General features: G+C 33.7%; 1 protein-coding gene across 1 annotated transcript in view; it reads right to left on the bottom strand.

The window, feature by feature from the left end:
* Positions 1–941: 941 nt before the first annotated feature.
* Positions 942–12,633, bottom strand: part of Cdh7 (cadherin 7, type 2) — a 123,840-nt gene continuing 112,148 nt past the window's right edge. The window contains exon 12 of the mRNA XM_005373040.2: positions 942–7,285. Within this exon, the coding sequence (XP_005373097.1) occupies positions 6,792–7,285 (494 nt within the window). The 3' untranslated portion in view covers positions 942–6,791. The remainder of the gene's footprint in view (positions 7,286–12,633) is intronic.

Raw genomic sequence — 12,633 nt, 5'->3', positions numbered from 1 at the left:
CTTCTGAAACTTGATTCCTCTATCTGCTTTAAAAATCTCAAATATTTGAATATTGACCAGTAGGGCATGATTTGAAAAACAATTTCACCAGATTCTGACCCCTGTTTTAAATATCATATTTTATTTCCATAGTTAATTGGAACTGGATTTTCAGAATTGATCTAGTGATCAATAAAATTTTTTGAAATCCTCTTGTATTTATTTGTTCAAGTGACTCAAGTAAGCAATACCATTTCAAGTTTTTTCTAATGTAATATAGTGAAACCTAAAATATGCAATAATAATCTTAATGCAATTTATATTGTATATTTTACATACATGAAGTTTTAAATTCTCTACATTTTGAGAAATTCTGAAATCTTTCGGGAAGAGATGCTCTGCAAACATCCACTGTGTTTTGCAGCATATGCACTCTATTTAACTGTAGAGGTTGGCTCTGATAGCCATAAGAATCTTTGAATCTATAAAAAAAACATGAAAAGTAATTTACTTCAATGCAACATTTAGCCTAGAACTGTGTATGTATGCATTAGCATATGTACACACATATAAATGTGTATACACACTATTGGAAGTTTTCTGTATATATGCATGAGCATATTATATACATATGCAATTGCCATGTACTTATCAGATGTATTATTTTTAAAAGGTGATTTCTTGTATAATAATCATGTACAATGTATAACAAAATCCGGGTCTTGATTTACAACAACCTAGTGTTTATACTCACAAAAATGCAGCATGAAGCAGTACAGTACTGTATAATATTTTTCTGCTTATAAAAATATAAACTTTGAGCATAAGTACATTAATTAATGAAATTATAGTGTAAGAGTTAATGGATTTGAATGAGCGTATACTGTACTTCTCAACATTCTCTTTATATAAATACCAATGTATTCATAAATAATTTTTTGTTTAAGCATCAAACAGCCAGATTCTAATGGTTGAGGTTTTATTGACAGTCATTTAATGAGTAGAGAATCATGAACACATAGTAGACTTCAATATATACTCATTTTCAGTTTTCTAGAGTTGTTTCATTCATAAAAGGCTAAGATATGTCACTGTAAGATATTCCAATCAAAACAAGAGTATATTGCACTCAGGATGTTTTTAATGTTGAATTATATTACTGTATTTTAATTCTTTGCAGTGTATTAGTTAATCATATATGCCAGCATAATTGATAAAATTATTGAATTGCCTACATCCTCACTTATTTTTCCTCTATTCTCAAGGTCAGTAAAGCTACCTATTCTACTCATTATTGTCTTTCAAATATGTTTTTTGGGTGTATTTGTATTTCTGCAAGGATTTTGAGATCATCTAAAACTCTTTATCTTCCACTGAGTCATCACGATTAGGAAAGAATTGTTTTTTATTTTTAATCCCTTCTCGTTGCTGATCCTTTCAATTCTTTTAAATAACTGGATGAGCTTATGTTAGAGCCTCAACTTTAAAGACTTAAAGTTTTAAAAGCCAGTTTTCAAATAACTAAACCAATTGTCTCCTTCATAACTTAAGATTCTAAATTGCACGTATTCTTTCTCAGTAGATATTTCCTCCAAAAGAAGTTACCAGTGCTCACCATATAATAATAAATATAATAATAAATATAATCACCACTTTAACATCATTTTCAGAATGTTTCATAATAAATCCTTACATTTTCACAGTGTTTTACAGATTACAGACTACAGTACTTTCACTTATTCAACTCACAAGCCTCAAAAATAGACAAAATAGTCATTAGCTCAATTTTAATCACGAGTATAGAAAACTTTAGCAAATTAGAATGACATAAGCCTCAGCAAAAACAAGCTTACACTGAGCCTCTGACCTAGATTTTGTAACCACAGACCAGGGTAATTTTTAGTACACGGCACTGATACTGAGAAGGTGACATTCCATGGTAATTCACAAGCGATTGTCTGTGTTAATGATGAGTTCACATTCACACAATAAAAATAAAATGTGGCAGTTACATAAATCAGTAAATCATCTTCAGTTAGCTGCCAAAATCCTCCTCCTATATAGATTAGATTGCTAAAAAAATAAAATACTTCTTCCTCTAGTCAGTACCAGATTTTCTAGGAAAATGATAATTACCGACTAATGTTAGGTGATATTAGACTCATTTGATTAAGGTTGATTGACATATACTTTGCAATGTCTCCCAAATTCACACACACACACCATAGAAGCACACTTCCTTCTTTATGAAATCTAAGCCAGTAGCAGTTATTATTACAAGGAAAAAGTATCAGAAGATCACACATACTTATGATTTTCTTTTGCTTGAAAAAGTATCTATGGAATTATACACTGCAGTGTTTGCCCAGTTACAGCCCGATATACCTTCCATTTGGTCCAGAGGTGATCCCATTTGGAAAAATACATTGAATTATATTCAAAATGTAAATGCTATTAATACTTTCTTGCTCTTTATTCTAACTAAACAGCTAATATTATACCAGCTTTCCTTGCTGAGCATTCATATGCTACCATGTATCACATATTATACATTATTGATGATTAAAGTAACTGTATATGTAAGATCAAAAATCCACACACTAACAGAAAATAAGTTGGTGTGTCTGTTACCATATGTATTCCACCTGCCTCCAGCCATCTCTTTCCAAAAATGGTTAAAGAAATAAGTTGAAGCTTCAATCAACTATAATTAGATTAACTGTAAATAAACCCTTAAATGGTTATTTAAAAAACAATTATGGTAATTAGAAGAGTTTCTAAGTCAATAGATGTCAAGTTAAAATTGAAAATGTAAAGAGTAATATTTATAGCTGGTGCTTAAGTGCTTTAAAATATTGAAACTAAATCATTTTGCCTCTTGCAATATATTTAATAGTTTAAGTTCTTTTAGATTTTACATTTGAATGTAAATGCTGACAGTCTATTAGCATTTGCATTGTTTAAGTATGTGGGTCATATCACAAATATTACTCATATCTTGTACAACTATTCCATTTGCTTGAGAATAATTACCTATGTCTGCTCATCACCAAATGCAGTAAATGTAATTGCGCATGAAGTTAAAATAATTTAAAACCTTCTCAGAGGCCAGAGTGAAAAGGCAGCTATCATCAGTTAAACACTCTCACTTTCTCTACCTATCATATCATCAAACCCTGACTGTACACAGCCTTAGTAGAGCTTCATGGAAAGAAAAATACTTAACCAGGTCCACACAGTAACTGCTTGAAGAAAAATTACACACTCCTCCAACTGGCTACTGTTTCCTTAATGTCTCTTTCCTGGTTTGGGTCTGTAGCTGTTCTTGAAATATTGCTTTTTAAGAAAGGCTGGTCTATGTGAGTCAAGATGATAACTGTGACTTTTTTTTTTTTTTGGTTTTTCTCCGGTACCAGGAACCGAACTCACGACCTTGCGCTTGCCAGGCAGGCACTTTTGCCACTGAGCTAAATCCCCAGCCCCGATAACTGTGAATTGATATGTGACAGTACACACTTTCTTAGTAAAATGTGGTTTCGATATTTTATGCTGGTTTACAACTACGCAAGAATAACAATTGAAAAAGTCACAAATGAAATGCAATTAAGTTTTAAGAAATTAAATTTCTCAAAGTGCATCTTATTTTGTGCATCCTGAGTAGATCTGTTATATCTATGTAGATTAAATAGAAAATATTTAAATTTATTGAAGTGAACTACTGTTTGAACTTGAAATTGGTAAGCTGTATCTCCCCAAGATATAGTCATCCTTTTTTACAGGTAGTTCCAAAGGTTTTCTAGGAGGAAATCATTTCCTTGTGTATCCATATTTATAAGAAGATACAGTACAAATTCCTCTTGAGTCATTGTTTTACATTTCTGTTCATTCATACTGTATTTATGACCATGAGGTTGCTTTGTATAAAATAACTTAAGAATTGGAGTTTTTGTAAGCATCAAAATGTGGTTATCCAGAAAAAACTGGTAGTAGTTGCTGATTATCATGGAAGTCTAAACATTCCCAATATGACTGACATCAACCTACCCAAACAGAATTGCCTTAAGTGAACATGGAAAGAGATGTACACGAATGAATCTTGAGAGCTGGTTCTGACTGCTTGTTGGAAAACGTGGAATTTGAATATCTAAACATTATTCATTTAATGACTATTTAGAGACTCACAATTACTTTTGAAATTGATTTTATCAATCACCTAATCCAGTCTCCTGGTTTAAAAAGTGAAAGCCTATCTCTGAAGCATTACATCAGACATTTAACATTAAATTTTAGAAGAAAAAGCAAAGCTAAAATAAAATCCTAAGAATTTCACTACCATTACAATTAACCCTCAAATACTTTTCATAAATTCTATCGTAGAAGGGACTTTCAGCTAACTCACGCATTTTAAAATTACTACTGAACCAAGTTCAATACCACATTGTAATATTTTACATACAAATAGCAATTGAATATATACCAAAATTTCAAACTAGCATCTTTTTCTCAGTCTATTACTGGCAAATATGAAAGACAATTTTAAAAGGAGAATAAACATATATTTCAACGGAACACGGAACATGGTGTATGATGTGACGTGCCTTTTCTATAGTATTTCCAAAGTTTTATTCAGTGATGTGTGTGTGCAACAATCAGCATTTTTGAGGCCATAATCCAAATGTACCAAGGTATTTTATCTTCTCTCAGACAATAAGGAAATTATTACAAAACTGTTTCTTTTTTTTTTTTGGTTTTTCTCCGGTACCGGGAACTGAACTCACGACCTTGCGCTTGCCAGGCAGGCGCTTTTGCCACTGAGCTAAATCCCCAGCCCCTTACAAAACTGTTTCTTCAGCACCTTACTGATTTAGAATCCATGTAATTTCTGAATCACAGCCTGGTTTTCTTGAACAGTATACGTGTAGTATTTTTAAATTGGAAAACTTGCACATGTAACTAAATGATATAAACAATATTTTTTACACTGTTATAAAATTCTTTATATATAAGCATATTCATATAGCAAGATGCACATCTAGCTGGTCATGAAACCTCTAAAAACTTTATTCAAATTAAAGTACTGCTTGCAGATAGTCAAATTTATTGAATTATCTATTATTATGAAGCTGAAGGCCACATTCACATCCTGCATTTCTAAAGATGGATTGCAAGTTCACATAATCCTACATAGTTTCTCTTTATGTAACCAGCATATTGATATTCTGTTTCCAGAGTCTCCCTTTTAGAAAGAAGTACTTATAAAACACAATTCCTTCCAAGCATTCACTATCTGTAGATTGGTAGGAGCCCAGCAATGAATTGTTTTTTTAAAAAGCAGAATGCAGGGGAAAAAATAAATCCATTGTTACTTGATTATAAGCACAATGAAGAAGTCTTAATCCAAGAAAAATAATTATTTTGGTTAAAAAGAAGTCTTACACTAAGATAACTGTCTCAAACTTAAGCCCAAGTGATTATGCAATCACTCTCTTCCCTTTGGCACATATAAACCACAAGAGAAATTACACCACACTTCATTAGTTCTTGAGGGAAACATTTGCGTTAGAATTTAAAGATGGGCATGAAATATATGCTATACTGTTTAAAAGTCAGCCTTTTACTTAATATGTTTACAGCCAAAGAGGTTGGGAAACCAATTCTTGAACGTCTTTGGAACGCAACTCATGACCTTGGAAAATAAATCTTGCATCAAAGAAAATCCCAATTCTCTCTGAAGTCTTTCTAAAAACATCGATATTGTATGCAAATGGTTGGTACATTCTAATGGCTCAGAACAATCTCTATATCCTTGAGGCTGTGCTCCACTTTGAGATGTGACTGTGACAGCGCTCAATTGCTGTCCTATTCTTTCTCCGTTTCCACGCTTCATCTCCTTCCAGTAGCTCAGGCTGGAGAAAACCCAGCACGTTCAGAGGAAATTTATACTATGAGGCAGTAAGATGGACCTGAACTTCGTGGAGATTGGAGCTCCAAAATAAATACAACACCATGTGTCAAATAAAAAAAGAAAAGATATTCTCCTGTACAAATCAGAAGAGATAATAAAAAAATTAATGAATAGACAGCAACTTCTTTTGAAAATCATACCTACACAAGCATCTCAAAGCTATAACAAACTTGAAGAATCATTTACCTTTTTCTTATTTGGAACATTTCATTATTTATTGGTTAAAACAATGGCTTTTTTTGCTTCACACCAGATTTTACTGACTTTTATTGAGGGGTTTTCATTTGGGAAAGATACTCTGAGAATTTACATATTACTAAATAAAATATTTATTCTAACCACCAGCAATAAAAATCTGCTGAATTCTATCATATTAGTAAGCTAAAAGCATTGCCATAAATTAAATTGGTGCCAAGTTTTGAAATGCAAGACGTTTCAGAACTTTTGGATGGCACGTTTCTCTTGTGGAGAGTGTTCTATTTCTGTTACTGACAGTACCATGGAGGCATGTCCAGGGAATCTTTAGCTCACTGATAACACAGTGCACTATTTACTTATGGAAATTACATGCCTTTGCAGGTATATTAGAGTTGCTATCTATTCACAAACTACTGAGCATTTGTTTTTATTTAAAAAAAAAAACTTCAAATGCTCAGAGTTTGTAGTCAGTGCAGTCCCTTGGATAAGTCTAATGAAGATATGCTTCACCAAGGCGGAAACCTAAACAGTTAAAAATGGAGACATATTTACAACCACTTTCCTCCAACTCATGGAGTTCTTGCTTTCTCTGTGTAGTGTTTTTTGATGTTACTTTTTCTTCAGTACATTGCAAATTAAGGTTCTTGGGCTATGAGTACAAACTCTCTTGGCCAGTTCCGTACATATCTGCGAGTCGTTTAAAGCGAGGTCCCCAGTCACTTAGGTAGTCATAATTCTGGTCAGAGTTTGAGCTGATGGAATCTAAAGAACTGAGTGATTCTGCAACTGAGCCATTTCCTTCAAAGGCATAAGTCTGCAGAGAGTCATATGGTGGAGCACCCGGGTCAATGTCAGCTTCCTTCAGTCTTTCCCAAATAAATTCCCGAAAAATGACGTTGTCCGGGATGCTTTTAAAAGTTGGTCGACTCAAGAACTGAATCTCTGGAGTCACATCCCTCCGGGTCTTCGTATCTCTGATGACGTTGAGGTTTCTCAGTGCGGCCATGTCAAAGGCCTCAGTGTCCTCCTCTCCCCCACCTTCGTCATCATATCTAACGATGTTTTCTCTGATATCTCTCTCTTCATCAAAAATGAGGGGCTCTTTTTTCCGTCTTCTCATGGTGATGATCAGGAGGATCAGCACTGAAACAATGAGCAAGGGAAAATTTCAGTAAAGTCACCAACTGTTGCTCGTCATGATAACATTAGCTCTACGATTTTGACCCACATATTTTCTTCCCTTTGGAAAGAAATGAATTTCCTTCCTACTTACCTGGGGTTTTACAGCGGTAGACATACCAAAATTGCTAAAAGGACTTTAAAAATAGAACACTTTTATACATCAAGCAACCCTTTTCCACACCTGTTCAGAATTGATGTCTTGCTCTAACGTGCCAAGTATTTAATAGAACAAATTGAAAGGTCAGTTCAGGATAAATATAATAATTTCAAAGACATGCAACATGAAGGTATTTTTCTGAACTCCGTAATTGATGGAAAGGCAAAGTGACATTCATAATGTTTTGTGTCTAATTTAACAACTGTAATTTCAGAGGAAAATGGATTATAGTATTTGCTCAGGTTCTTTGAAGAAATGTCTCATCCTTGTCTATGAAATTCAGCTGTTAAATGAAATCCAGCATGGCAGGCCATATACAAAGATGAAAAGCTTCCCTATGATAGAGTTGCACTTTCATGTATAAAATTCTGAACTTCATTTTTGTACATTTTACCTAGCGACAGAGTGGAGTTGGTGAGCTTTTCCACATCAGTCAAAGATTTAAGAAATAAATCACCCCTATAACATCAGGAATTTTTTCTTTCAATATAAAAACTGATATGAAATCACTAAGTATGTGTTTACACTGGAAAAAATAAAAGACAACTACATTGGCTTTTCTTTGGGCTTAGGGGACTAGATGCATTCTGCATTTTTAAAAAGTATCAATAGTACTAACGAGCCATCTCTGGCTACAAGTGACTGGATTTTCTCTGAATTGAGAACATTAGGCATCACAGTTTCTTGATGTAAATTGAAATGAGGTATAAAAGGAGTTCATGAATTTTGAAACCCCAAAACATAAAAACTAATGAATTATCTTTAGTATATGTCTATAATTATTTGTGTAAAATCAAATCCTTTGCAACAATTTTTATTACATGAGTGTTAGAGTTTGGAAGATCTAGAAGGCCTGAAATATATATATGAAATAGATTGTTGTCAGGGTACATTGTTCTCAGCATCTTTTTAAAAAGAAGCTTGAGGGACTTGAAGGTATAGTTCAGTGGTGTAGCTTCTGTAGTATACATGACTCAGATTTCTATGCCCAGCATTGTACAAATCAAAAACAGATAAATAATGCTGATGTGAAATATTTACATTTATGGTAGCTCATAAAATTTATACTTTTGTATTAAGAAGATATTTAAAAGTTAAAATGAAAACAAAAATACAACAAAATTATAGAAAATAATTGGGGGCAAGGAACCCTTCATCCTGCAAGTCAGTTTCCTTTCAAAACTGAAAAAACCAAATACTTACAGTAATACCTCAGTTCACAACTGCTTCTGTTTACAAACAATTTGATTCTCAAACAAAAGCATGCAGTATGCTTTTACTTCTGTTCACAAACTCTGCATCAGGAGACAAACACAACCAGGGCCATCTTCCCGACAAAAAAACAAGCACATCCATCTCCCCCATATCATAAAGCTAATTAAGTCTGTAAACTGAGGTACTGTGGTATTAAATTTTAAGTGAGATGAATTTATTAACTTCAATGAAGATTATACACTTCAAGTATCTGATAGCAGCTTCTTCATCAAAAAACTATAACTGATGGAATATAACTTTGGAAACACTTGTGAAAACTTTAGTTTTGTTTTTGGTGGAACTTTCTTCTCCTTTCCCCTTTCATCCCTTCCACTTCATAAACTTTGCACTTTGCCAATAGCTTTTAGTTTAGTGATCAAATATATATATTTCCCCCCTCTATTGATCTTATTTACTACATTTTAATGCTTTTAACTGCCTTCAATGAAAGGGCAGATATGTATTTCAAAAGTTACTGCTTGCATACCTTTGTGTTCCCAGTCATAGAGTGTCATTTACCTTCCTTCTTATTAAGTTTATTATACCTCTTTGTCTACTGATACTTAGGATATCTACTACTCCAAAACTCTGTGGTGTACAAAGTCTACGGTAAAGCACAACAGAATGGGCCCCTGCTTTGGCTCAAGAAGGCCTAGAATAAATGTCCAGGCTTTTAAACACCTGCTGTGGCAAATAATTTAAACTTAATGTCAGTGTCCTTAGAGTAAATCAAAGTGATGAAGAGATTTAGAAATCACATAAACAGAGGTGGAGGAATTTCACTCATTTGCAGGTATGTGATGGAAATATTCTCATTGTAATGATCCAGTCTGCCAATAATATCCATTCAAATTTCTATGAAATCAGCATGGAAAATACTTTTTTTCTCTAAATGATGAAAAACAAAGAATGACGGTACATAATAGCCACCAAATATGTGACTGTACATGTCTACTAACGGCTAAAATAGAAGACAGAAAAGGTGAAGCAGGAAATGAAGATCTGCTTGTATTAGATCTTTAGCGTAGTTCTCTGGGGTAGATATTAGGAGGGTTGTTTTACACAAATGAAACAACTGTCTAAGGTCAATGTAATTAAGTACAATGAGTAGGGATGAGTGATTTCAACCTCAGCTTGCCTTCAATGTCTTTGCACATCCCAGCCCACCACATACTTAGAACTTCCATGGAAGGTAACTGAAACAAACCCACTGGTTACAAAAACAAGAGTCTAGATGGCACTTACTCCAAGAAAGAGATGTCATTATGTTTAAGACACAGGGATAAATACAATATTTATCTTAGATTTACATACCACATTAGTTTCTGAAACTTTTCACGCAGTCTCCTTAGATCAAGGTAAGTTCAACATAAAGGAAGTGAGACCGAGTAAGATGTCCTAGTAAGAAATCAGAGAGCAGTGGAAAGAACAGAGAATGATGATGGGGCAGATGAGAGGGAATTAACGTGAAAGATCCGATACACACACTGAACAGCAAAACAGAGGGGAGAGACTTCCAATTGAGGGCACATGTGCGTACAAAATGGATGAACACCGAAGCTGAGGGGGACATGAAGTAAAAGTTGTATAATAATTAAATGCTCTTCAAATTCAAATCAATATACAAGTAAACAAAACAGTACAAAATTCTGAATTTTATCTTTTCTATAACAATGAATTGTGTCATACGTAGACACTGTCAATTACTTATTTCCTATATGAGATTGTACACGTTTGCCATATACAATACTGACAAACTTGCCTTGTTGTTACTCTTCAGTACAAGTGAAAACTGAGTGACTAAGAAAAACTCCTTAACCTCATACCAGGTACAATACATATCAAGGATAATAATATCTTTTGTTTTCCTTATTTTTCAATCCTGCCTGAAGACAAGAGTATGAAATGTTTTGGAAGGTTGCCATTATATAAGATTTCAATTATGGAGAGAACATTACTTTCTAACTATGTGAGCATATAAAAACATTTTTAACCTGTAGCGAGATCAAGTTTTAGCTGTTCTTCAGGGACTATGAAGATAATCTTTGTATTAAAAATATTTTCTGCCTAAATAAGCAAAAGATTCTATAGTTGAAGAGTCTTTGTCATTTATCTTGTCTGCCATATGGAATATACTTCTGAGTGAAGAATGAATAAAAGAGTTAGGTTTAGTAGTCTGGTCATGGTGAACTTATATTGTTCTGTTTGTTCATGAATTTATAGATCTATTTAGCAAAACTGTATTAATTACTTATACTAAATAGTAAGTGTGGTGATATATCTAATTTTGCTCACAGAGTCAGACATATTTACCTGTGAAAGTTACAATTCACTGGGACAGACAGACATCAATCAAATAGAAAAAATAAACAAATTAGAACTGTGATAATTATTCCAGAGGGACACATATATTAAGGGAAATATCCAGAAAAGGAAAATTTAATTTAGGATTACTGAAGTCTGACAGCCAAAATAGGGGTAGAAAGAAGATTCAGAAGAACATTTTTGGCAAAGAGAACATAGTGAAAAAAGTTTTGAGGCTAATGGTCTGGAGGGCAAAGAAATAAGGTCAGACAAGGAGGAAGAGCCTATGGTCCCAGGATCAACATATTTTAAGAACTGCACATTATGTTCAGAGTTTTTTAAAAATACATTCATTTGGACTAAAGATAGGAGTTGGGGGAAAGTAGATGTGAGAAAATAAGTGAGAGAACTGTTACAAGAAAAAGCACAATGCTGACCTAAATATCTACTTTTAGAACTCAGTTTTATAACATTCAACCTTTTCTAAGTATCTGAAATACGTAGAAAATAATGGCAGATACAGTAACAATCACAAGTCACTGCAGTTAAGTCAAATGGTGCCAGTGATGCACACTTGGATAAGGACAGCATAAATTGTAATGCATTCACTGTCAGAACAGACATGAATGAGTGCAGAGAAGCATCCACACCAGACGGTGTTATTCTCCCCCATCTGAGCAAAATACAGCAAACTAAGATATGGAAAAATAGAGAAATTTAAAATATGCATCATACTAGAAATTAGTGTTGATTTACATACAACTTACTAAAAATCTGTCATATTGCCTGTATTGAGCAGTAATTAAGCTTTATTAATTTTCTATTGATCTTTAATTGCATTTGAATTTTATTGGTTTATTTCAAACTTTGCCACTATTCCCCACTCATCAGAAAACACAGAAGTCATTAAATGGAAACAATTTTCTGACATTTTCCAACCGATACTTTATCTTCACCACTGCTCACTTTATTAGTAATTCCTTTTTGTGAAATTAGCCTAAAATACATACTGTACTTCGACTTTCCTATATACTGATTTTTTTATTTTAAAGAGAAAAAGAAAAGATGCAGAATTCAAACAATATGCAATACAATAACCATTGTCAATTTCCTATCGTGATTGTTTTTAAACCAGAGCAATCTGGGTTTCTATGTTATTTCTCAGAAATGACGGTGAGCAGTGACTTTTATGTTTTCCAGTAGATATTTCTTAGTCCTTTCTCTAATTTGGTGTGTCTGTTGTGTTGGACAAAGAACTACACCCAGAAAGTGTAGCGTGGGTCAGCCATCTTGAAATCATTCGGGGGAATACAATGAGGACTCTTGCAGCCAGTTTAGAAGAAGGAGGACGACGAGGAGGAAGAGAAGGAGAAGGAAGAGAAGGTATAATATCTCTTCTCCAATCATGGTTTGTTTTATGGCTGCTCTTTAAGGGACATTGGACATCTTCATCAAATTCTGTACTTGGCTTTTTCTCTTCTCTCTTCACGTTCTTTCTAGGTGAGTACAGTGAGACCCGAGACCCAGCCACCTCATGTGTGGCAAGTGCTAGTTTTCTGACATCTGCTTCTCTCCTTTACCTTGCTGCGCTACC

This window comes from Chinchilla lanigera, unplaced genomic scaffold (assembly GCF_000276665.1).
Source record: "Chinchilla lanigera isolate Chin_1 unplaced genomic scaffold, ChiLan1.0 scaffold00001, whole genome shotgun sequence".
Taxonomy (NCBI): domain Eukaryota; kingdom Metazoa; phylum Chordata; class Mammalia; order Rodentia; family Chinchillidae; genus Chinchilla; species Chinchilla lanigera.
Note: the sequence above shows the minus strand (reverse complement) of the source record. Positions and strands in the feature narration are given on the sequence as shown.